This window comes from Phalangium opilio, unplaced genomic scaffold (assembly GCF_054372755.1).
Source record: "Phalangium opilio isolate 3A_F unplaced genomic scaffold, DU_Popi_V2 ptg000094l_1, whole genome shotgun sequence".
NCBI classification, from domain to species: Eukaryota; Metazoa; Arthropoda; class Arachnida; order Opiliones; family Phalangiidae; genus Phalangium; species Phalangium opilio.
This window is the reverse complement of record NW_028324199.1, coordinates 1420318-1447668: the sequence shown is the minus strand read 5'-3', so window position 1 is coordinate 1447668 and position 27351 is coordinate 1420318. Positions and strand designations below refer to the sequence as shown.

The window sequence follows — 27351 nt, the reverse complement described above, 5'->3', positions numbered from 1 at the left end:
ATATCATTAATTTAAGTTAAGTCTTTTAAGAAACGTTACTCTTAAAATCGTTTTAAACCTACTTATTTTGACGTTTGAATTAGAGCGTATGCTCTGAAGCGGTTTTGCCCCGAAACCGTTGCAGACGACAGAAGTTCGAACATATTCGCCGTCAATGTCACCCAGGGCCAGAAGTAAGAAATAATTCTAATAGGACATGTGTCCAGTGACCCCCTGTTTGACTGGAAAATTTATAGGACATTGTAACTGAAGTTTGCAAAAATACTGTCGCGTCTCCACTGTCAAGCTATCGAAACTTCGGGAAATTTATTGGTCAAACTGTCCAGTGACCCCCTTAGTTTTTCAAAAGATTATGGGACATTTTAAAATTTTATTGGACAATGTCCAGTGTCCTGTGCTTATGTCCGGGCCTGATGTCACATCCTTCTTCTTTCTCACCCCCCCTTTTCACTTTGCAGCGGCCTCACCCCTGAAGCCGTTGCAGACGATGACGGAGGGCTGAGCATCCTCGTCCAACTTTGGGACTATGTTCAGCCCGCCGCCATCTAAGCTCCTCCTCCTTTCTCATCCCAAACCCTCGTCCGAAAACAAACCAAGGCGATTAGAAACGCCAGTTGCTTCTACAAGTGCAGTTAGCTTTTTGTTTTCCATTTGACCAGGCACGGGTCAGTTATTCGGTCTAAGAACGCTTTTTTTTAATTCCGAAAATTGAAGAAATATTTTTGTACTCCGCGAATTGTCGCGAATCCAAACTTGGATCCGGTTATTTTTGAGAATTTAAAATACGTCGCAATTAATAAAATTATTCATAGTTCAAGAAAAGGTATATTTGTTTTCTTTGGATTGGATTCCCTTACGGGACGATAGTGACGGCTTCAAGTTAGGCTTACTATTGAATCTAAGGGACTTGTAACAACCCCTAGACGACCGGCCATATAGTACTTTCACGATGGGGACCTGTTACAAATAGTGCCGTGCCCTTTGTTTTGAGCCTCGGTCTTTTTCCGTCCCGTCGCTTTCTTTTCCGACGGGGTGGTCGGGCCCGATTTGAGCACTTAGTTCTAAGTTAGCCAGATCGCCGCCATATTGGGTCCCTTCCCAGCGCCGTCACCAGCTAAAAATTTTAGGTTGGGCAACGGGAGGGCCAAAGAAAATGGACTTTATTTGCATGCGCGGCCAGAGCTTTTAGACCATTTTTCACAAAAATCGAAATTTGAGTTACGCAGGTAAATTACCATGGTAATTTACCGATTTAGAACCCTAATCTCCTTGTTAAACCCCTGTGAAAGTGTGAATACAGAGTCCAGAAGGTAGGATTTCACTTTAAGATACCCCATCAACAAACAGTGGTTTCTGACTAATTAAACCATAAAAAATACTGAAACAATTCCTAGCGTGCCGCAAGTATTTTTAAATTTTTTAAAATTTTAAATTTTATGTACTAACCACTAATGAGACTAAAGACATACTGCACTCAATAATGCAATAAACGTAGGGGGGACTTTACAAATTGGAGGACTCGCGACGGTAGCATAGCGGTACATTATATTCAGCTTGTTTCTGTAGTTTGATAAAGATCCGCGGGTCCAAAGCTCACGCTTTAATTTATTGATCTTTTACATCAATAAAAGTTTTTTATTTTATCCGCGTGTCTCCTCCGTTAAAATTATTATTGTATTTCACCATATTATTGAAAAATAAAGTTGTTATTTTTTGATTTTGAAGGTTAGAGATGGTAAAAGACCAGCTTTTAAATTCAACTACCAAGTTTTAAAAAAATGCATATTTCTCAGCCTGATATATCTGCTTTTCACACATGGAGGATTCATACCATTCACACAAGGTAGAAAAGCTGCCTGGAGGACAAAAGGTGATTTTTTGTGCCCTCTTCTTTCCAGGTAATAGCTCAGTCTCCTAGTGAAAATGATATTTTGGTAAGAATCTTCTAAGCTTCTATAGTAGAATAGCAATAACTTAAATAAATTCCATTTCCAAGTCACATCAAATTTAACATTTTATTGCAGAAGTTAGTTGTTCTGTCTTCTACCAAAAGTATAATTAGGGCCATCTATTCAATATTTTCTCCCCACGAATTCCACAGGGAGGGCCAAACCAAATGCAGAGTGGGCCGGGCCCACCTGGACCCTCCTCTGATGACAACCCTGTCCCTTCCTTCTCGAACATTCGAGGCAGAATTTTCCGATTTTTATTTCAAGCGGGTTGAATCACATATTTTATTAAATCTACCATTGATATCATGGGTTCAAATTAAATTGAAATAATCGGATTAATTTAATTTGGAATTAAACGCTTGTTAGAGGATATTATTTTCCAGGACCGATAATTTTGAATTAAATTATTTTTAAATTTAAATGAACCCTCCCGAATCGTGCCCAAATTCAAATTTATACCGTGAAAGACACGATACAGAATCCTCCTCAGCTTCGGGAAATATTTCGGAATCCTCAGGATCAACGTTATCGATAGCTAAGCCTAACCTCGTGGCAGCGGATATTATACGCCCCCTCGATTAAGTGATTTAAACATGGCATATGCCCAAAACCCAAATGAAGATTCCCCGTGGAATGATAACTTAGATTTAACCCCGTATTTTCATCAAAGGGACGAAAGGGAAGAACAGGCCTCCCCCAATTGTAGGTTTAATAATTCAAAAGAGAAACAAAGAATAAGACATGAGAATAATTTAGCCCTATTCAAAAGCATGAGTCAAAGTTTAGACTCCCAGGGGAGTAGCCTCGTTAGAAACAGACACAAGGGGAGTACCCCCGATTTAGTCAAGTTAAGCGGGACGTCTAGACCCAGTCCTCCCAAACAAAAGGCAGAGGCTGCAGTAAACTCATATGCAAGGGCAAAGCAATTTACGAATAGCTGGGGTCCCCCAAAGCAAGCTGTACCTAAGACCACACCAACTACGAACTTTCCGACAATGCCAGTACCAATTTCCTCCCCCAATCGGGCTATCCCACGTAGAAGCTCGGTTGTATATACAAGTGCTCCTAGTAGGCCAAATAGACCCAGTTCAGTAAACCCTGGACAACCCCAGACCCCTATAGAACATATTCGACAGGGCATTCCTCAGTCCCCACCTAGTGTTCAACCTCAAGGTACACAAGGTTCTAGTCAACCCCTCGGGACATCAAACCCTCAACCACCTCCAAATACTGGAGGTGCCCAACAAGCAGCCTTCCTAGCGGCAGTCTTGCAATCCTTTTCGAACCTGGCGGTAGCTAACCAGGGCAATGTGAAAGGTTTAGAACCCCCTGAGAGGTTAGCATTTTATGGTAGAAAAAACGAAAGCGTCCCCGAATTCATTAGAAAATTCGAGGAATACGTAAGCTTCCATAAAATCAGTGAGGATGATGAAATGCTTTTCATGCCCCTCCTGTTAAGAGACAATGCTCTATATTCGAATCGTTCCCTCCCCCAAGGAGTTGATTGGGCAAAATTTAAGGGACGACTAAAACGTCATTATAGGATTAAGGATGAGGGAGCCAAGGCCCGAATAGCTTTACATAATAGAAGACAAAAACAAAATGAATTCAACGACGAGTTTTTTGGCTATTTCGTGAGGGTAAATCAGAATTTACACCCCCCAATACCGAAAGATGAACTACTCCTCATAATTAAACAAAATTTAAGGATGGAATATAAAGGGTTACTTATGGTTCTCCCAGCGCAACGATTTCAGACTTGCACGATGTATGCCTACAGATAGAACAAACTTTTGAGCTAGACCAACCTCTCTCATCCCACGATAACCAAAATCCTATCGCGCAGCAAAATATTGATGTGAGAGAGCCACATCGGTATATAGCACCCAAACCTAAAGTAAATTCTCAACAAGTAGTTCCTCAGCCTTCGGGTGTACAACTGGTTATTCCCAGACGGGAACGAATCAAGGGTACATCCCGAACATGGGAACTCATACTAACATGGAGATCCCGCATGGGAACAATAACAATCCCCATCAAGAAGGATATTACCATCCTACCCTCGTCCAAAATTATCCTCAAACCTACCCGGTTCAAAATTGTCGAGCTCCTTTCCCGAGGCCCAGTTCCCAACCAAGTCCCCAGCAAACGCTAATCTCCTTCTCTAAGGCACTCATATCCCGTGAATGTGCTATCCCTTTTTATGTCCCCAGGATGTATAATTATGTGCAAAGCTTGTAGGTTTTCCTTAATATCATCCCTTGTACATTGAGTGGAAATACGATTTTAATTGCTCCCGTATATATCTCTGAAATGTGTCCGTAGTATTTATTGAAGGGTTTATCTCTTGTAGATGCGTTTATTTGCAATGATTGCACATCCATGGTATGTCGACACGTTAATTAATTAATATTTAATGTTATAATTAACTAATTAATTTTCATTTAGTGTTATAATTAGTATACTAATTTACACTTAATGTTACAGTTAAAGTTATATTTAATTTAATTTACATTTAGTTTTATTTTTAACCTAATTAATTTACACTTAATGTTACATTTAAAATTTTATTTATTTTAATTTACATTTAGTTTTATTTTAAACCTACTTAATTTACATTTTTCACACTCACATTCAAAACCGACATTTCCGCTATTGCATGCATATCATACATATCATAAATACTCTAAAATTAAGAGAACGGAATCATGACGTCATGCAACGACGTCATTGAGTTGTTTAGAGAAAGCAGGGGTGAAGTAGTGAAAGACAATTGGCTCTCTCTATCACATGATCAAACACACCCTCTTTCGGCATCTCTCTCTACCCAACCTTGCAGTTAGAAATGACTCGAACCGCTGCCTTTCTTTCTTCCTCGGACTCTGGAGAGTGAAGATCTCCTTGTATTGTCGTCGACTCGTATCCAGTATCGTAGATCGTAGCAGAGACGCGTTCCATCGAGGATTCGTCACCGTGTTAGTTAATTAGTACGTACGTACGTAACTAGTTTTTATCTGTGTACATTTGAGGTAGTGTCGCGAATTTTATTTTAATTGACGAGCGCGTACATCGGGCGGTAGAAAAATATATAGTTCGCGGCATCGTGTTATTGTGATTGCCTTGCACCTCTGCAACGTGAAAGCTAGGATCGTTGAAAATCTGTTTAACTACGAAAAGTAAGTTGTTTTTTTAGCGTCTTTGTAGTGTAAAAGTAGGACTAGAAATTTGTGTTAGAGCGAATTACATTGGATTTATTGAGATATATTTTGCAAACAACCCTTCGTATCGGGGCTGCTAGGAGTTGGGATCGAAGCGGGAAAATGGCGGACGCCGAAGCTTCGGGAGCCTCGGAACTTGTCGGAACCGGTCGGAAGAAAGGAGCGCCGAACCACGGAAGAAACGAGGGCGGAATTTGGGAGTTGGGACTAGGGAGTGAAGCGGGGAAAAAAGATGGCGGCATTCATTCAATGTAATTCGAATCGAAGCCTTGGTGCGTTGAGGTTAAAGTCTACGATATAATTGACCTAGGCTTCGATTGGATTATTGATTGGATAAAAAATTATTTAAACGTAATATTGAGAATAGCGCTTCGTTACATTAACACTTCCCATTTAAGCAAAAATATTTTAAAGATAAATCAATGGGTATTAGGTCTCGAGATTTTTTCCAAAAGTGTAATGGGTATTGAAGCATCTGTAAGAAATGTGAGACTGAGGTTGATATATTTTTAAGGCTGAAACCTTTAGATTTACAATAGTTTCTGGTGTTTAGGTGATAGACGAAGATTGACATGCGAAAGAAACACCAACAACGTCTTTCATTTTCTTCTCGTCATAAATCAAGAATTCTTAGAAATCGGTTGTCACAAAATATTGTTCGTGACACGGAACAAAATTATGATTAGATTGTTGATAATGTTAGAAATAACGAATCGTCAGTTGAGGTTCCTACACCTGAAGCGCAAAATGAAGAGATTAATACTACTGATTTGGATATTCAAAATGACCTAAACTGTGTATCAGAAAACAACATTAAGCCTGAAATTCATCTTCCAGAACAATGCGCAGAGGATAATGAAGATAGTACACCTAGTTTCCGCTATAGTTTAGCTGTATGGGCAACTGAAAATCGAATTAAGAAGTCATCTGTTAACAAGTTACTATCGCTATTGAAAACAAATGACTGTCATAAAGATTTGCCCAAAGATTACTGTTCCTTACTAGGCACACCAAGATATATCAATGTAGAAAACGTTAGCACTGGACAATATTTCCACTTCGCAATAGAATCTGGTGTTGCTCACACCATTAAAAAAAATTGACTCGCCCATTCATAATATAGAAATGTTAGTCAGTATTGATGGAATTCCTCTGAAAAACAGTTCAAACAGTCAGTTTTGGCCGATATTGGGTATGATAACTTCAATTAAGAACAGTAAGCCCTTTGTAATTGGTATATATCAGGGGAAATCTAAACCCAATTGTTGTAATGTCTTCCTAACACGTTTCGTGGAAGAAATGCTATCAAATAGTGATAAAGGCCTTAATGTCGATCATAATACTTTTATTCCATTGGAAATAACCGGATTTATTTGTGATATATGTCAAACGAAGGGTCATTCCGGGTATTATGGGTGTGATAAGTGTATGGTTAGAGGGGAGCATTTACAAGGGAGAGTTTGTTTTAATGAAAATGATTCCGGGCTAAGAAGTAACAAAAGTTTTAGGGAAAAAATTCAAAAACCGCATCATAATGGTTTTTCAATTCTAGAAGATATTCCAAACTTGAAAATGGTTAAACATTTTCCTCTAGAGTATATGCATCTAGTTTGTCTTGGGGTTATGAGAAAGATGCTAAACTTATGGATTTGTGGGAAAAATACCACATTTAAATCAAGACCTGAGCAGACATCAGCGGTATCTGTAGCGTTACTGTCTCTTTCCGGGTTGACATGTGCAGAATTTGTTAGAAAATCACGCTCTCTCTTAGAAACTAGTCATTGGAAAGCAACTGAGTTTAGACAGTTTCTTTTGTACTCGGGCATTTTGTTTTAAAAAATGTTCTACCAAAAATATTTATGAACATTTCCTTTGCCTACACGTTGCTATACGTATCTTGGCATCTCCAAACCTCTATGTAACAATGATGACCTTTGCTGAAGAACTTCTACGTTACTTCGTTGAATATTTTGCAATAATTTATGGGAAACACTTAGTGTCATATAATGTTCATGCGCTCGTTCATCTTCCAAATGATGTTAAGAATTATGGCCCTCTAGATACGTTCAGTGCTTTCGAATTTGAAAACCATTTACAAACAATTAAAAATAAAATGAGCAATTCCGGGCAACCTCTGAAGCAAATTATTAGTTTCATTTACGAAGAAAGAAATTTAGAAAACGATAAAGTTAATTCAACTCGCAATACATTTTCACAAAAGTTAAAAATCTTCAAAATGATACACAGTAATGGTCCTCTACTCCCTGGGTGTAGTTGCCCACAATATAGAAAAGTGGAAATGGATGGATTTACAATTGGCACCAACGAAAGCAACAGTTGCATCATTTTGAAGAACAAATCCTACGTAACCGTCTACAACATAGCCACATTGAAGGAAGGGGGAAACCGTGTTATAATTGGGCGAAACTTTGAAAAGATTGAAAACTTTCATTCAAAGCCATGTTTATCAAGTGATGTTGGAGTTGTCAAAGCCAGTAACCTTTCCAAAACTCTTAAAATTTGGAAGCTTTCTGATGTAGTAGGAAAAGACCAAAAACACAGTCTTGGAACATCAAATGAATTTCTCTAATTAAATCTACTGCATCAGAGAAACAATGATTAGGTATGGATGGCATGATATGTTATCCTAATAACCGCTTTACACCCATATCCCATTTTCCAATTAATTTGTTTTTTTTTTAGTTTTGCATGATTTTATTCTAATAAACGCTTACATCCATATCCCATTTTGCAATAATTATTTTGTTTTATTAATTCATTTTTAATTTAATAAAAATATTTTTATCTTGTTGCAGGAATTAATATGTCGGCTTCTGAAGATAGCCGTTTTTGTGGTTGAATTCAAGGGAACTAACAGTCTCGCTGTAGTACCCTACACCTGGGTTGACGAACTTGATGCAACTAGCGTCTTTCCATCAAATCAAAAAGAAGCATCTAAACTAGCCAAAAAGATAACACAGCCAATCGAAACGTGGGAATCCTATGAAATCGACATTATTTTTCGTTGCTGTATGCTTAAATGCTTATGCGTTCATAAAATCAGGGAATTAATAAAAAATCATTTATTCAATAGCTTCATATGAAGCAGCGTTAAAGAAAATGAAGCGTGTGGAGAATGAAGAGTCCGGGAGTACTGGAAAAGAAAGGGGGCGTGGACAAAGGCGAAAAAGGCAAGCAAAGAATTTTGGCGCCAGTTCTGATGAAACTGGTAGCTCAAGTGGTGAACAAAGTACACCAAAAATGCCAATATTTAGGTGGAACACAAACGGAAAAGAAACTTCTAAAAGTAAGATTGAAAATGGCGTCAATCTTTATTTTACCGTTATTAATAGAAAGTGTGAATTTATTTCATCCTCATTTTTAACAGGCAACGTAAAGAGAGCCAGGACACCTAAAGTCTTGTATCCAGGTATGTTATTGTTAAAAGGCTTTCTAAGTAGCACCCGAAAAATATGTTTGCCATTCGCTTTCTCGTAAGTCGAGATTAATTACTTAACCATATATATTTTAGATGAACACTCTGAATTGGAAGTAAGAAATAAAATTAAAAAACCTGAAAATCATACCCCTAAGCCTGTCGACATCATGAATACAAGTCAAGGTACATATACAAGGGCTGTGCGGTCCTGATCTTTGGGTACCGGCACACCCCTGATTTAAACGATTGTGACTATAGCAATTTAGACAGCTTAATTGTCTGACGGTTCTCTTATTATTTCCTATTTATAAATTAAACCAGATTTTGAAGAAATAGTGGAACCAGAAAGAAGCAAAGAACAGTGTGCCATGAGTAAAAATAAAGAACAGCATGCCGCGAGCTTCAATAAAGGTATTTTTGGCATATATATTTTCTCCCATTGAATTCTGAAGAGGTTTTTTAAGTTTCCCTTTAAAAACAATTTTACTTATAATAGTTACCCATTTTTACCAAATGAAGAAAATCAGGATGACAGAGCCCCAGAGAATTATGCCAAGAGTTTCAATAAAGGTAATTAGACATTAAACTCAGCCCTTTTATTAACACTTATAAATCTTAATCAAAAACACAAATGACAATACCCCTTTAAAGGAAAAGTGCAACCAACATAAAGATCTGCCTATTTCTAAATATAAAAAAATAATTGGACTCTTATTTAAAAGTAGTTGCCATTTAATTTGTCTTAAAAACGAGGACTACCGCGCCATGGCGAGACGTACAGTAGTCATCGTTTTTAAGACAAATTAAAAGGTAATTACGTTGAAATGAGTCCCCTAAAGTTTTTTTAATATTTTGAATTTTCCCTTTTATATTTAGAAAAAGACAGTTCTTTTAAGGTATAATGTTATGTTGGGTGAACTTTTCTTTTAAGCGTTTTTAACACCTGCAATCCTAACCAAAGAATCTTAATTTTCATTCAGAGCAAAAACAGGCAAAACTCCCTAATGGAAATTATTCACAAAGAATGAATACCAAAGGTATTTGTAAAGTGACTATATTTGAAATACAATTTTTGATACAATTTCCTCTTTTTTTTACAAGATTTTGTAGTTCCGGATGGCATGATGTTGATCAAAGAAGGTACAATTAATCAAATAGCAGTTCAAAGCAGATTATGTAGGTCACAAATTTAATTGATGTAAGCTGAATCCAATTTAAGAAGGTGTTCAAACAAAACTGCGAAATATGCTTTCCGTAGTTTTTTATTTGCGTGTATTAAATTTTTGGACGTAACATTAAATTCGTATTTTTTATCGCAGATTGGTATCGTAGCGTTAATAGGAATTTAGAAATTATAAAAATCAACGGAAACGACATGATGTCATTAATGGAAGCCATCATGAAGCGCATGGACGCAAACGGAGCAAAAACTACACTCCCAACTTCACCCGTAGTGGAATTTGATTTTTCCTTTCCAATTCAATCGCTAGAGGATCTCGAAACTAAACTCGAATCAATCGACTCAAAGGCGCAATTCGTAAGTATAATGTGTAAAATAATAAATTAATAAGTAAATACTAAAGAGACATTTATATATGTTTGTGATATTTCTATTTTAGCTTCAATAATTTAAAAATATTGGTGGATCGAACGTAAAAGGTTTTGTCAAAAGAATATTTTTACAAATTTTGACTGATGAAGTCTTAGTTTTATTTAATTGGGAAGGACGCAAAAGTAAGCAAATGTTTAAAAGTTTCATAATGACGTCAAAAATTATTGGTGAGTTTAAATAAGGAAATTTAACGCTATTAAACTATGCAGGCGTGCGTGAGCCGAGCCTTGAGCCTTAACGTCTGTGTTAACCTGTTTTTAACCGAAACTTTACGTGGTTGATGTATATTAACTTGTATCAGTTTCAATAATATAGAAGCAACCATGGCCTCTAACGCATTTCAATGCACCAAAAAAGACGTAGAAGATGAGATGAAATCACGACTGAGACATGCAAAATGAAATCTCGATAAACAAGCTGACCTAGCAGAAAGGACACTCGTGCGGGATATGTAAGATAATAAAAATTTAAACAATAGGGGCTAAAAAAGCGAGCATTAGATAAAAAATTCTTTGCTAGACGCCATACCTCCAGTTGTGAACTTGTGAGAGTCTAATAAATATTAACCGTAGAACTCGCAGCAGACAACTCCTTCTAAAGACTTAAGCTATCCACTAGCACCTTCGCGCGCCACCATCCTTAACCCACCGCACCAACGCAGGCTTCGGAGGAGGCTAAGTCTATTTATCCTTTTTTGCGGCTTCAGCTAGAGTGCGTTCTGGTGGAGTCACCAAATAAGTGTTTACTTTAAAAAATCGAAATCGCAATGATGGGGATGAAAAGCCCGAACACACGGTATTCCTGTCGCCATGCATTGCCAAAGCTACGCTAGAGAGACCTTGAAAACCGGGACCAATACCTCGTGCGAGGGGGGGAGATTCTCCCCCGCACGAGTAAAAAGGCCTAAACGTTTTTCTATACTTAATATTAATTATTAAGTATAGAAAAAATTAATATTTAACCCCGAATACTTATAAAAATATTGCCATTTTTGATATGAAAATAGACAGCATCTGAAAAACAATTTATTTAGGTTAACTTATTTTTATCAGTTCAAACATCGGTTAATATTTAACTGTCATGTTCGCGGTATTTCATATTATTTAGCTTTTAACCAGAAAGGGACTTTAAGTGAGCCATTTTTCTAGGAGAATGAAACAAATTTAAAATGTGCAATAAAACTTTACATGAAATTTATATTTTTTATCCAATTTTTTTCATGTCGCTCTAAGCACAAAATGTATTCTTTGTACGTCCAAAGAAAATTCCTTTTAATCTCCAACGAATATTAGTATGAACATTTTATGGATGCCTCAGGGATATTCTGCGTTCAAACAATAGTATCTTTAGGATATCCTTGATATATTTCATGGATGTTTCAGGGATATTGTGGGGACAAACAATAACATCTTTAGGAGGTCCTAGAGATATCCCCAGAAATATCCGAGGGACATAAGCCCTCCCAAATTCGAGAACCTGGCGACGCCACTGTTTAAACGTTTGTTCTTAATGAGTGAAATCTTTAATGGATTGAATGAAATCCAGGAATTGTTTTTAAACAGCTTAACTTTAGCTGGAATTGACTCTCTGCATACCATGGCGCGCCCAACATCTGAAATAGTGGTTGAATTTTTGACAACTGATAATGACGAATATGCTTTAACAATCAGGATACTACGTTGTATTTCTTGAAACACTACTTAAGAAATCTTAGTGTCAAGGATTTATCCACTTTCCTGAAATACGATACAGGAACGTCATCTTTGCCAAAACAAATATCGGTGTCATTTGAACGTGGTGAAGTATTGGGAAGAGCTCCTTATGCCAAAGCATGTACTCAAAATATTATTGTGTCCGAGAATTTTTCAACTTTCCAAGAATTTGCCGACTTATTTGATGCGGTTCTCCAAGAGAAAGATAATTTTATTTTGTCTTTGGCTTGGTATGTATTTGAATTGAAAGTAATATTTTTTTGTAACAAAATCATTATATTTAGAAACGACGTCTTGTTCTTACTTGCTAAAGGAAGTCTTAAAAGTTAAAACCTTCAATTTCATTTATCCGAACATAATTAATATTCTTAAAGATGCAATTAGAGTTCGAACAGTTTATAATTGTACAAGTAATGTTATAACCAAAGCTTCAGTTTTAGATAATGTCAATTAGAGATGTGCAGTGAATTCGATCGAAAACTGAACCAAATAATTTGATCTGGTATTCGATAAGCCCATTTTCACTATTCGATACAAATATCGAATACCGAACTGATTATTCGATTAAAGTTCGACTACCAAAAATTTAGGTCCTTGGTACTAGCGAAACCCACCTTATTATATTAAATATCATCCCATTTTTGATTGTCTCCCATCAAAAACTACCAGCAAGTGCATAGGAATATTTTAGGAAATACTAGGCCACCAATTAGGAGAGGTATTTGTAATTTAGGAGCTACCAGTTGTTTTTCTCCTTGCTTTGTATTAACTATTCACGAATATTAGGTTTACTACCCGATAAATCGCGAATAGTTAAGCCAAGCACTGGCGAGTATTAGGGTTAACTATACGCGATTAATCGGTTTGTAAAAAAACTACTAAGGCCTAACCATTCGGTATTTGATCTGGACTGAAATACGTTTCGGTATTTGATGAGGAAAAAGTTTTTGGTATTCGGTAACCGTTTCGATACTCAAAAAGTGGTATTCGCACACCCCTATTAAAAATGATATGCATGTAAATGTTGGGGCATTGCCATTTTTTGTTTGATTTTGATTCTGAAAGCAATCTCTGTTTGGCTAGTAAAATAATAATTTTTAATTTCAATATTTGACTTTTTTTCTAATGACGTCACAGAAACTGGACATAGCGATTGCACGATTTGAATTTAAAAGTCATGGTGTACGTCCTTTCGAGCAAAGAAAACCATTGGGAACAGGCTTGAGATTGAAGTAGGAAAACTAGGATTACTTTTAGGCGAAGCATCAAATAGATTTCTTTTTCACCTCGTTTTAAGATTTTACTCCACGCTATTGAAGGTCTAACAGATTATTACTCTTCAACTTGTAAAACTATTTCAGACGTAATTTTAATAATAAAAATCATTGCGCTTATGCACGTTAAAGGTATAGTTAAGTAGGAAAAAAATATTTCTAAGGAGTTTGCCGTTTAAGTATGCATAAAAAACATTAGGATAACTCACCAAAACGTTCGTGTTAATTTACGAGTAAATACCAAAGTGGGATTTTAACTCGCCAGGCCTAACTCCATTAAAAGTTAAGTTATTTGTGAAATAAAGTTTTTGCCGTGTCAAGTTACGTGAATGATCGATTTAGGGGATTTAATTTGCTGCCATTAATGGCCACTGATTGGTCGCGGGAACTTTTGTTTTATAAAAATGAAGTAAAGCTTAGCGAGAGCAAATTAGTCTGATCGTAATTTAACGCGAGAGTTTCAGTGGGTAATAATATTGTGTTTTTATGCACATTTAAATAGCTTAGTCGATAAAAAATTATTTTGTCCTACTTAACTATCCCTTGAAAGAATTCATACCATGCTCTTGAAGCAGTTTTAATAGCATTTGATTTGTGTTTAGGTTTAACAATTCATAGCAACAAAGTCTTGTAAATATTTTTACTGATTAGTAAGAAAGTTCGTTAAAAATTGTCAAGTTCAATATTTCGAAACAAGTTTTTCCTTTTTTACCGTTGATAAAAATAAAAGGTTTAAAATGCAGTCTAAACACTGAAGGTGGAAATCCATCTCTATTTAAGCTCATATACTGTATGCTTCAGAAGGCATTTTAGATTTTATATGTTGAATTGTATCCCTCAGGAGGGAATTATCTTTCTTCCTAGGGTCAATAATTAAAATTTTCAACCCCCAAAAGTAGTGTTGCTGCAATTTTTTAAATTTGACAAATTATGATTTTTCATGAAACTAAGAGCACTTAGAAAAGTATTAATTCCCTAATCATTCTCCACATTTCCATTTCTTGAAATATGCTTGTTAAATTCATTAAGATTTCCCGCTATGGGATTATCAACATCAGGTACCTCAACTGTTGTGTCACTATCTTCCTCTGTTAGCGGGCCATTCCAATCAATGTCATAGTCAGCAATATCTGCATTATTGTCCAGTTCTTCATGTAACATTCTTGAAATATATAATGTAGCGAAGTATTTTTATATTTTCACACCATTATACCATCCCTCGAAATTATGGCTGTTATTGGGTTTTTAAGTTGTTATAGTAAAACCAACTTTCAATAGTCTTGGAAATGCCCCACTACAGTTTAGCATAAGCCTGACCCCGCCACTGACCTCTTAACTCCTTTTAACCTTTTCTATCTTATTATCCAAAAAAAAATTTCGCCATACCAAAAACTCATCTGATGCGTATAAAGCTCTTGTGAGCAAAACTCTTATTTGAAAACAACCTCTATACATAGAGCCCCCCTAGTGGGCGAGCCCACCCTTTCAAACTTGTAAGCATGACAAAAGCCATCAATTCAATAACGCGAACGTGCATGCTCCTTCGTTTTAAAACTCAAACCATGCCAAATTTATAAAAGGGCCAATGCCCTGAAATAGTAGATCTAAAAAGAGTTACAAACAAAGCACGCGTAAGTCACGGGTTGCTGGGGTAACATGAAGTACCCTATGTCATCGGACTAAGAAATCTTTCCCACCATCCAAACTCGACCTCTTGGAGCAATGACAACAAAAGTCACCACCTGATTGGTCTTGAAAATCAAAGTGTCCAGATAGACCACCGAAAGGATCGAGGATTGGCTCCCCTCATACTCAGAGGTTTTAAAAATGGAATAAAACTCGGCTACTCAAAAAATGAAGAGACAGTTTTTAAAAAGCAGTCTGAAGGAGTCTTTAACTTTAACCAGACGAATCCTTGCCAGCAGTTACTGAAGCCTGATCACCCGAAATAGCTAACACCAAGGAATAGCCACGAGGCTCTAGGATACCTGTGCTGGCCGCAACTTGATAGAAACCTGCCGGAACAGAGTCCCAATAGCCGCTCGTCGATAGCCGAGGCGTCGCCACTTAGCCTCTTTGGTCCATCACCGAGGATGATATAGAAGAGGGGCCCGATAGTCGATAGACGACCACGATGACAAAACGGAACACCGACACCGATGGACCAGAACAATCTCCATGTGGTTTTGAGTACAAAACTTTAATAGGCCTAGCGCGAACGAATCGCGTGTTAATTAATGGCATTGGTCAAGTGCATGATGTTTATCTTCATTGACTTCTCAAATAATATGCCTTTTCCAAATAATTACTGTTAGGTTAGGTTTGGTTAGGAGGACGTCTCTTCCTCTTTTGAGAGGTTATACACTTCAAGTATATTAAAATGGCTGGCTTAAAGTATTTTCATGATGAATATAACATTGGTTTTATTATGTCATATTTTGCTGATTTGTTACTATTTGGTTCTTACAATCCTTAGTTTTAAAATAATTATTTAGAAAATGTTTGGATCTAGTTTTCATTTTACGTAGGCCTTAAATTGTTTTAAATTAATTTAATTTTTCCCAGCAAAGATATAATCTTTGCGTTCCCGGGATTTTATATATTTAAATTCTATTGGGAAAAACCCGAAGTGGAAGTTTTCGGTGCAATGGGGTTGTCCCATTGGACCGAATCATAAATCCGCCAATGTGCGGGTTTTTCGGTCGAATGGGATTGGGTTCGGTTGATTGGGATTAGGCGCAATGGAACTGAAGCTGGGTTATGGGCCCAGAACGATTCCACTGAGCCACTCTGCTTGCATTATAATCGTATGAACACACTAACTGATCTGAAAATAGCAAGATCTATTTTGCATTAAATTAGCTGAGCGTGGTGTTGATCCACGGACCTCTGGGTTATGGGCTTAGCACGCTTCCACTGAGCCACTCTGCTTACACCATCATTGTATGAACAAACTATCTGATTTCAAAATAGCAAGTTCCATTTTTCATTAATTTAGCGTGGCTTGGTATCGATCCACGGACCTCTGGGTTATGAGCCCAGCACGTTTCCACTGTGCCACTCAGCTTGCATCATCATTGTATGAACAAACCAACTGATGTCAATATAGCACGTTCTATACACAGTGGAGTGATGTAGCGTTTAGCGCTTTTGCCTCGCAGCAAGAGGATCACGGGTTCGATCCCGAACTGTGGCACCGGGTAAAAATGTGGGAACAAATCCTGCCAAGAGTTTGCAAGTTCTCTCCCCGCTTGTGAAAAAGGAGTTTTCCTCCTCGGTCTAACCCTGTTTCTCCCTTTCATCAAAGTTTGCACAGGTAATACGCGTAATACATAATATATACAAACATTTTTTATCAATTAATTATTTCAACGAATGGATAATGTTATGTTCTAAGCTTCATATTTAAAATTTGTCCCCAAATTATACAGAAAAGGCTTAAAGAATTAGGCCTAATTAACAATCGATAACTTTAATCCTTCCTTAAACAGTCTCGAGTTCAAATCGCTAAGACTACGGTTATTATTTCGGTGTTAAATCGTTTTGCATCGGAATTAATATGGGATTAAGATAGAAATTAAACTAATTATGTTGTTAATTAATCTTAAAAATTACGTCATTAATAAATATGTTTACAAGATATCGCCTATTGAATTAGAACGTGTGTATTTTGTTTTTAATTTAAAATCGTTAAAATTAAAAAAAAGAGACAATACATTATGATAATTACAAGTTGGAAAACCAAAATATTACCTCTCCGAGTCAAGAGGTCTACTACTACAAACTTATTTACCTAGATATGGAATTATTTCTTTTTTTTTGAAGTAAAAATTTACGAAATATTGAAACAGTATTCCAAGCATAGCGAATATACAGTAAAGCAGACGACATGTTACATCCAATAAGGATAAACCTTGGACACATGGAAATCAGTCAATGGGGAAAAGAACAGGAAATGAAGTCTACGCTTCAGCTGTTTACCGTATATTCTGATAGCTACATTCACAACTGGTTTGCAGTGTAAACACTATCGTCTCGTCTCACCTCAACAATATTCTTAGTTTGCCAACATGAATGTTAACGTTAAATAACACCAAAGCTAAATTGTAGCTAGACGCACTAATAGTCAATTCGCACCATAAAGAGAATAAAAAGTCTGTAGCTACTACCCGTTTACCATTAGCCCTTTTACTATTCTAATTGCCACCATGATCTTTTCTTCTATATAAAATCTTAACCTGTTTATTTAAGAGTGTATTTAACTTTCGGCTCACTCTGATCCGTTGATGTCTTTTCATTTCAGACACGAAAATCAAAGCCCAAAGTTTACTTCACCTCAGGCCTCAAATATTTACTCTTTGTTTCACTAAGCCTATAGCGGTTAATACTTGATGTACCCGCCGGAGTCTAGGACTTAGTTTTCTTCATGAAATCACTAAACCAAGGATTATTCTATATACAGATGTAGTATAGCTTACGTAATATATAAACAGCCATTTCAAATAACAATATTAAAAAAAATCTTTGGAATATCAAAATGAAACAGTGCTTTAAAGCTACAAAAGCACTAAATGCATCATATATACGAAAAATACTTCCACATATTCACTTTATATTATGGAAAGAGGGAATATTGAGGTTCTGTATGATTTCTTAACACATCAACACAAGGCTAACTGCTAACGCGACGCACTAGTGTAACAAAGGACGCACACACACAGACAAAAACATAGACTGCTTTTTAACTCTTTCCGTATTAATTTTGAATTAAAAAACAAGATTATCTTAAATTTTAAAATAAATGTAATTAATATTAAATATTTTTTTCGTTAGTTGTTCGCCTTATTGAGCGTTACATCGTTTTGATAAAGAACAATTCAACATTCTTGAGAGACTTGATTAATATTGGCGTTTGAAATGAAACATATGCCGGTTGCTTCGCCTTACTCAAAAAGGTAGTATATAAGGGTGTCGAACTACAGTTAAAAGCAAGAACAACCGCAATTACGAAAACCTTTGGTGGACAACCCACCCTAGGGAGGCTAGACGTTTCTCGTTACCCTAGCTGTTCGCCGCGAATGTCTTAATCCAAACGATGACGATGGAGTTCGAAGCCAATGAGACAGATTGGTGTCTATGTGGAATAGACGGAAGACCAGTGGATGGTGGTGTTTAGAAGCCAGTATGTAAAGACTGGTGTCCATGTGGGATGGACGAAGACCAAAAGATGGTGATGATTAGAAGCCAGTAAGTACAGAACTGGTGTCCATGTGGGATGGACGAAGACCAAAATATGGTGATGATTAGAAGGCAGTAAGTACAGACTGGTGTCCGTGTGGGATGGACAAAGACCAGAAGATAGTGGTGTGAGAACTCAAGTAGACGGAAGACCAGTGGATGGTGGTGTTTAGAAGCGAGTATGTAAAGACTGGTGTCCATGTAGGATGCACAAAGACCAGAAGATGGTGGTGATTAGAAGCCAGTAGGTAAAGACTGGTGTCCATGTGGGATGCACAAAGACCAGAAGATGGTGGTGATTAGAAGCCAGTATGTACAGACTGGTGTCCATGTGGGATGGACGAAGACCAAAAGATGGTGATGATTAGAAGACAGTAAGTACAGACTGGTGTCCAGGTGGGATGGACGAAGACCAAAAGATGGTGATGATTAGAAGCCAGTAAGTACAGACTGGTGTCCGTGTGGGATGGACAAAGACCAGAAGATAGTGGTGTGAGAACTCAAGTAGAGGAGCCATTTCCGTGACTGTGAATGCAGTTCGGAAATGGCGAACACGTTTGCTCCGATTTCGAAACTGCGAACGCAGTCACGTGGGTGTAACAACAGACACACACACAGACACACACACAATCCTTACAGAACCTCTCTGAGACATATGTCACTCGGAGAGGTGAAAAACTGTACATTTTCTCTATTTGTTTGTGTTTAAGATCCTGAACGTCGATACCGTTTTTTATATTTATTAAAAGACAAACTTGGATTGCGCGTAACGTCATAGATTTTGTTTTGAGGGGCAGAATTGTGATTTTGGTCTATTGTTAAATACACATCTCTGTAAAATTTCAGGTCATTTAGGCCGGTAGATGGGATGATTTTGGAGAATTTCGAACTGAACTCATCATTTCGTCGCTGGAAAATAATTTTTATATAAAAAACTATTTACTCTAAAATTTTGAAACTTTGCAGTATAATAAAAAAACGTTAAGATGCATGTTTAATAAAATTTTCAGGTAATTTGCATGAATATGACATAGCAATTTGCCTAAAAACCAACCACCTTCCATACACTATAATGATTATTTTAGGTTCCTTTGACTTTTTTTTCACAAATCTTACTGTCGCACTTATATATGGTAGTCTATTTCTTTTAATGGGCTTCTATAGCGCAAGCAGCGGAGCGCGTGATCAAGTGGGCTGTGTCGTTGCTGACGACGGTGGGCTGAACCATGGCCTTTTCATTTTTGAATATGTTCGGCACGCCGTCGTTGTCGTCACTACCTCTTCCTCCTTCTCCCCCTTTTTTTCCTCTATCAATACGCCGGTTAGTAACTGCTGTGCAGAGAGAGGAAAGACTTTTCTTCAGTTTGTCAGTTTCGGACTACGGAGAGGTTTCGTTTTTGCAAACTCGTTGCCAAGTCGGAACGATCTGTTTTATTGATAATTTGTCGAACGTCGCGGTCTCTTCTTTTTTCAATAATTTGAGCTGAAGTAAAGATTCTCAACTAGTCTACTAGTAACTTGAACCCAAGGTATGAATTTATTATTTACGTTTCCCAAAGGGATCGAAGCTAGACATTAGGCATACCACTATTTTAGGATAAACCCCTTTAGATTTGAAGACTTAACGTTGTCCTGAGGTACCCGGGAAATTAGTAGGGCTGACTAACGTCGGTCATTTATCGGAATTTTCCCCTAAATTACGATCAGCCATTAGAAATTTAATCTCTGGGGGAAACCGTTACAATTGGTGCTATTATCGGTACAATTGCATTATATCTATTTACATAAAATAATGGTCTTACCTGACTAATTAGACCATGGGGAGTTCAAATAAAATAGTTAAAAAAATATTGGCCCGCCGCAAGTTGGTCAAAATTTTTTTTGAAAATTTGAAAATTGCATGTACTTACCGCCATTAACACCGCTACGCGCCAAAACGCATTCTGCCCTCAATCTTGAGAAACTACTCGGGGGGCGGGGGGGTAAATATAATAACAAGGACTCGCGACGGAAATCACGCAGCACACACTGCGGAAATATAGCTATGAAATTTTAAACACCCGCTGAAACATTTACAATTCTCATACCAGGATAGAAAAAAATTTAAAAATTTTTTAAAAAAATTTAAAAATAAACAACAATATTTTGCTAAATTGCGTAGATTATTTCGGAAGTATATAAAGGTAAACAATAATATTTTGGAAAAGGCGTAACAAAATAGTCAAAAAAATATTCGTCCGCCGGAACTGGGCCAAAACTTCGTTTGAAAATTTGAAATCACCAAAAATTCGCATCCCTATAGCTCTAGCTGCGGTTAGCCAGCCATTAATGTTTACTCCATAGATATTAGAATTATATATATACCTCAAGTAAACTATCTCGAGTCAAAACTCGAGAGATTTTGTGACTGAAATTCTCTTCTCCCCCTTCGCATGTATGAAAGGGTGAATGGTACGTGGCGCCATCGATGAACAGAAAATGTAACTAAAAATATTCTCTTGTTCAGTCGTATTTGAGTACCACCATAAGTTTATATCTTATAAACTTATGGTACCACTACTTTCATTCCTATTAAAATTTAACACTGTGTATTCTTACGCCTAAGCCTTTCCCGTTACAGAAAACTCCGACTGAACTTGAAGTTTCAAATCACGCGCTTAACAAAAATGATATTTGTTTAGCACGTGTTTAAAATTCTTTGTGAATCAGGTCTTCAAAGTTAATTATGTCCGCCCCCCCCGTTATACGCGCCGAGGATTGAGAGGTTAACTTACACGCAGCACCTCTAGCGGACTGAATTGAAAACTCTTGGCGGGAAGTTCGCGAATGGTAGATAGGCAGTTTAAAAATGGCAAGAGCTACAATTATAAAATACGTCGCATTTTTAAGCATTAGAAGGTTTAAAAAAATTATTTTAGGGATTCTACTCGTCGAAAAGTCTAAAATATAATAAAAACTAAACACATTTTTAAAGTAAGAGGTATTTGTAAATCAAACGAAGTTAATACCGTAGTCTCTGGATAGTGTAACAGGGAAACTTCTGTAACTAAGCAAGTTTTTGATATTACCATCTATTTAAGTGTTCAAATTAAATAAATATGTTTATATTGTAAGTTAATTAAATTAACTTGCAATTTCTTCCACACACACACATTTTTGAGGTTAACTGTACCTCGTAGGAGTTTTGTACATTTAATTTGGGTGTTGGGATTAGATAACATAAAGTCTAAAAACTTACTTTTTCTCTTTAAGCGCGTTAATTCATTCATTACTTTTAATACAACGAATTCTAGAACTTCGAAAATGGGTAAAATTTCACCCCTTCTGGGAATTTCAGTAATAATTCTTACAAGTAACTACACAACAACCCTATGGCTTCATTTAAAGACGCGGTCATTTTCCCGCCAATTTGTTCTTCTAAAATCCGCTAGAGGGCGAACGCGGCGGCTCGCTCGGCGCGTATAGTTCAAAACGTATTAGGCCTAATCATCACAGATTCATTAGATGCGGTTAGTTTTCTCACTTTGTTCTTGAAGAAACAGGTTTTGACGTGTTCGAAATATTGAAAGTTTGTAGTATTTGAAGCCTATAAATAGAATTAGACGGTTTTGAAGATATTTGGCGTACTTTACGAAAAGAATATAGCCTATTCATAAATGAAACCTAACTAAAATGGCAGCTTCAAATCTGGATAATCCGAATGTGGAAAATTTAAATTTTGAGAACCCAAATCTGGAAAATTTGGAATATTTTTTTGGAAATGCTTCGATTAGAAACTGGGGTGCGTTTTTCCCCACTATTAACGATTGTCTTAAAGCAAGATCAGAAAAGGACGCTATACAATTGGTTTTTTCTTTGGGTTTGGTACCAAGTATTGAAGAATTTAACGAAAGAAAACTCCTTTGTGAATGTGGTAATACTTCACCTGACGGTACGCCAAATGGTTACTTGGTCGGAATTAAAAATAATCAAAGCCGTTTTGGTTATGTAATCAAATGTTCCGCCTATGGCAGTCGTAAAATAAAATGTAAAAGCATAAAGAAAGCCAAAGGAAAATTGCCAGATTTCCTACTGAAGGAGTGCGTTAAGTCACACTATCCAACCCAAAACACTTGGTTTTATAACCAAAAGTTATCTGTGACAGATAATCTTTTTTTGGTGTTTTTATGGTGTTGTAAGTTTGGTGTGTCTGACGCAATTTGCCACAGTGGCTCAGCGTCACATACTGTCGTGAATTACTTTTCATTATGTCGGGAAGTATGTGAAATTATCATTTCGAACCGGGCGGATTTAGTACAGATCGGTGGAAAAGGCCTATTCGTTGAAATTGATGAGACCTATTTAACACGGAGAAAATATAATCGAGGAGCTGAACTAGCTGGGGAATCGATCTGCATTTTCGGAATATATTGCAGAGACACAAAAGACGGCCTTTTCCTCAAAGTAAAAAATAAGTCTAGAGCAGTTTTGTGGTCGCAAATGGCAAGGTACATCGCTCCAGGTTCAATTATTGTATCCGATGGAGCACCCATGTACATGAACTGTACCGTGCTTGGCTTTCAGGAGCATCTTAAGGTCATGCACAAGTATGAGTTCGTAAATAGTCAAAATTCTCTTGCACACACAAACAACATCGAGAACCGGAACCGCCACCTTAAGGACTCGATAAAATCGTACAGAAACGATCGTTCTCTAAACAGCTACATGGCTAGTTATTGGTACCGGTGTTTGTTTTTTAAGGACTTGGATCAAAATTGGCTTCCACCCGGTATAAATTTCAGGCGGTTTTTAGACGATATCAAGTTGTGCTACCCTGGACCAGGAAGGAAAGGGTTGGAGTTAATAGAGATTGGTGTTTCAGAGTTGGAGCTCAATTCGTCGAACCCCGAAAACAAAGCCGCGTTCTTAATAACTGGCAAAACGGAAGAAAACACTTTTAGCGACGATGAGTGAATTTAGAAAAATACATGTTAATAAGAAAAATTTCGAAATAAAAACTAAAATATATCTAAAAGAATTGATTTCGTTATATTAGTTGACTTGTTTTAGGTTAGGTTAGATTACTTGGCTTGGTTGGTTTATGTATAGAAAAATATTTGAAGCAAGCTCCAATTTTAAAAAATAAACAACGATATTTTGCTAAATTGCGTAGATTATTTCGGAAGTAAATGAAGATAAACAAAAATATTTTGGAAAAGGCGTAACATTATTTGGGATGATAAACAACATATTTTGGAAAAGGCGTAACATTATTTGGGATGATAAACAACATATTTTGGAAAGGTCACTTATTTGGAAAATTATATAAAAATTGCTTAAAATGTGGCAATTAGCGTTAAAACACATTTATTAAGTTTCCAAAATAATATTAGGCCTTTTCCAAAATATTATTGTTTATCTTCATTTACTTCCCAAATAACATTACGCCTTTTCCAAAATATTATTGTTTATCTATATTTACTTCCCAATTATCATTACGCCTTTTCCAAAATATTGTGGTTTATCTTCATTTACTTCTCAAATAATGTTACGCCTTTTCAAAAATATTGTGGTTTATCTTCATTTACTTCCCAAATAATGTTACGCCTTTTCCAAAATATTATGGTTTATCTTCATTTACTTCCCAAATAACATTACGCCTTTTCCAAAATATTATTGTTTATCTTTATTTACTTCCCAATTATCATTACGCCTTTTCCAAAATATTGTGGTTTATCTTCATTTACTTCTCAAATAATGTTACGCCTTTTCCAAAATATTGTGGTTTATCTTCATTTACTTCCCAAATAATGTTACGCCTTTTCCAAAATATTATGGTTTATCTTCATTTACTTCCCAAATAATGTTACGCCTTTTCCAAAATATTGTGGTTTATCTTCATTTACTTCCCAAATAATATTACGCCTTTTCCAAAATATTGTGGTTTATCTTCATTTACTTCCCAAATAATATTATACCTTTTCCAAAATATTGTGGTTTATCTTCATTCATTTCCCAAATAATATTATACCTTTTCCAAAATATTGTGGTTTATCTTCATTCATTTCCCAAATAATATTACGCCTTTTCCAAAATATTGTGGTTTATCTTCATTTACTTCCCAAATAATATTACGCCTTTTCCAAAATATTATTGTTTACCTTTATTTACTTCCGAAATAATCTACGCAATTTAGCAAAATATTGTTGTTTATTTTTAAATTTTTTTAAAAAATTTTTAAATTTTTTTCTATCCTGGTATGAGAATTGTAAATGTTTCAGCGGGTGTTTAAAATTTCATAGCTATATTTCCGCAGTGTGTGCTGCGTGATTTCCGTCGCGAGTCCTTGTTATTATATTTACCCCCCCCCCCGAGTAGTTTTTCAAGATTGAGGGCAGAATGCGTTTTGGCGGTAAGTACATGCAATTTTCAAATTTTCAAAAAATTTTTTGACCAACTTGCGGCGGGCCAATATTTTTTTAACTATTTTATTTGAACTCCCCATGGTCTAATTAGTCAGGTAAGACCGTTATTTTATGTAAATAGATATAGTGCAATCCTACCCTATTATCGTCTCTTTTCGAGTTTTTCTTGGTCTTTGTTTTTGTCCTGGCGTCGCGTCTTTTTTTTCGGCGAGGTGGTCGGACACGTTTCGGCTTCGCGTCGTACGTTTTAGTTCCAGTTAGAGCTTACTGGCTATCGGCCGCCATCTTGCCACACCCTTTCTTCTCGGACCTTCCATCGTCGATTTCGAGATTTTTAGGGAAAACTCACGAAAATTTAGAATTTTAGGTAAAATTCAGGGAAATCAGGGAAATTTGCGACAAATAGAGGCCGAGTAATCAAGCAAAATGTTCATAAACATACCCTCCATAGGATTAACATTACACTATACTTTGGAGGCTTATAACTCTGGTTATATTTGAGGTACGGGGATGCCTTTTAATTATTTGCCCCCCCTACTTCGATTTACATTTGCTCCATAGGATACGGGAAAAACCTGCAAAACTCAGGGAAGTATATAGGGAAAAACCTGGAAATCTCAGGAAAAGTTGTATGAACCCAGATGAAAGGATCGAAAGCATAATTAAAGTAAGAAATCACTAGGCCGTTTCAGACATTCAACTTTTTGACTCGGCTTGATGGGTTAACTTGAGTTGGATCGTGTCGATAGAAGGTGGACGAGTTGAGTCGCCAACGTTTTGATTCATCAAACTCGAGTGAAAATGTTGGATCGCCTGAAAGGGCCTCGAGCTTTACATTTGGTACTTACTAAATGGCCGTTTGTATTAGTTTGAATCCTTCAGCGAGCGGATTTCCTACATTGATATGGACGTGATACACCGAATAAGAACAATTTCTTTATTTCCTGGTGATATGGAAGAATTTTTTGTTGAAACTTTGCATAAATGGAATGATTTGAACAACACTGAGGACCTAGGTTTGTCGAAACCTAAATTTGTTTAGTCTTTGAAATGGCGCGTTGGTCAGGGCCGTCTTGGGTCATGTGGTGGCTCTTGGCACTCGGGGTTTTGAGGGCCCTTTAATGTGTTTTAAACTAAGTAATTTTTCTCTGGCAACTAAGGCAGGTGTCGGCCGGGGCCCCTATGACTCGGGTGCCTCGGGGCCGGGTCCAGCGGGCCCATGCGTAAAGACGGCCTTGGCGTCGGTCAAGTGTTCCCACAATTTTACTGGCATCCTAGAGAAATATCGGTCAGTACAAACAAGGCTATCACACATTGTTTTTCCACTATCGACCTTCACTTTAACTACAAATTTTTCTGTCCTAAATGGAATGAAAAATTTCTTAATTTAATGTTTTGTTTATTTATTAAAATCATTAAAATAAAATATTTTATAATAACAGATGAATTGAAAAGTATTTACCAAATTATGTGAGCCATATTTTAGTTCTCGAAATAGAGCGTGTCAAATTTTGTTAGTTGTGAATCTAGACCCTATCTTTGTCTCTAATATGGACAAATGTTACCAATCACACTGGCACACCAAGAAAATTGTTGGAGTATAGCGAGAGAGTAGATTTTCCACAGCAAGTTGGAGATACGTTTGAACAATTTACTATTTTAAAATAAACTTCCTGCGGTTGCAAAGCAATAAAAAGCGATAGATTCATATTTAGGTTGTTTTAGGGGGTAGTGATAGTCATCTCGACACGGAGAGGTAATACGTTGGGTTTCCCAACTTTTCGTACTTGTTCCCACCTAACTCGCATAGGTGCCCGTTTCTTTGAAGAGGCAAATCGTTCGTATAGGCAAAGCTAGAGCTGAAATGTCCTCTTAGTTAAGTTGCCCGTGGTGGAAAGAAATGTAGGTCGGGTTTTAAGGCTCATACAGACTACACTAAAATCATCTTATGATCGCGTCGAAGACGTTTCTTTTCTTGCTTAATTAGACTGTTCACAAGTGGTAACGTCCACGTAAAAGATTCGCGGGTTTAGTTTGAAAATTTTCAGTTTCTTCGGGCAGTGTGAGTTACTTGTAAATTAGTGATATTAGGCAGTGGACTATTTAAGTAAAGGCAATTTATTAATTTTTCAAAATAACGAATAAGGTTTATCGTTTTTTATTTAGACTTGTTATACATTTTAATCTTTTAACTTAAATCAATTAATTTAATATATGAAATTTCACTCGTGCGAAACATTAGGCCACTACACCCTATCTATTTTATTTTATATGTAATTTGAGTCTCCGTGGCCTACCTGTAATAATTGACAATTTGTTTAAATCATCGAAAATATTTCAGATTTGAAAATTCCTGTTATAATTGTATGGATAACTTTCAATTAAACCAAATACAGATGGTGCAATATTTTCTAACATGAAACTACAAATGTGATTTTGCCGAACTATGCAAATTTTTCTATCAACAGGTTTATTGAAATTGTATATGAAACAAAAGTTCTC

General features: G+C 36.5%; 1 protein-coding gene across 1 annotated transcript; it reads left to right on the top strand.

The window, feature by feature from the left end:
* Positions 1-7374: 7374 nt before the first annotated feature.
* LOC149637876 (uncharacterized) lies at positions 7375-10057 on the top strand. Its single transcript, XM_089850719.1, has 10 exons — positions 7375-7793; positions 7987-8200; positions 8265-8477; positions 8559-8600; positions 8703-8792; positions 8931-9020; positions 9106-9179; positions 9590-9646; positions 9711-9807; positions 9929-10057. The coding sequence occupies exons 3-8, from the start codon at positions 8291-8293 to the stop codon at positions 9635-9637; spliced, it is 531 nt and encodes a 176-aa protein (XP_089706845.1). The 5' UTR covers positions 7375-7793; positions 7987-8200; positions 8265-8290; the 3' UTR covers positions 9638-9646; positions 9711-9807; positions 9929-10057.
* Positions 10058-27351: the final 17294 nt, after the last annotated feature.

Excerpts from the sequence above, each read along its gene's own strand:
- LOC149637876 (XM_089850719.1), top strand. The coding sequence starts at position 8,291 with ATGAAGCGTGTGGAGAATGAAGAGTCCGGGAGTACTGGAAAAGAAAGG. Across the intron at positions 8,601-8,702 it reads ACCTAAAGTCTTGTATCCAG|ATGAACACTCTGAATTGGAA; the intron begins GTATGTTATTGT and ends TATATATTTTAG. Across the intron at positions 9,021-9,105 it reads TGCCGCGAGCTTCAATAAAG|TTACCCATTTTTACCAAATG; the intron begins GTATTTTTGGCA and ends TACTTATAATAG.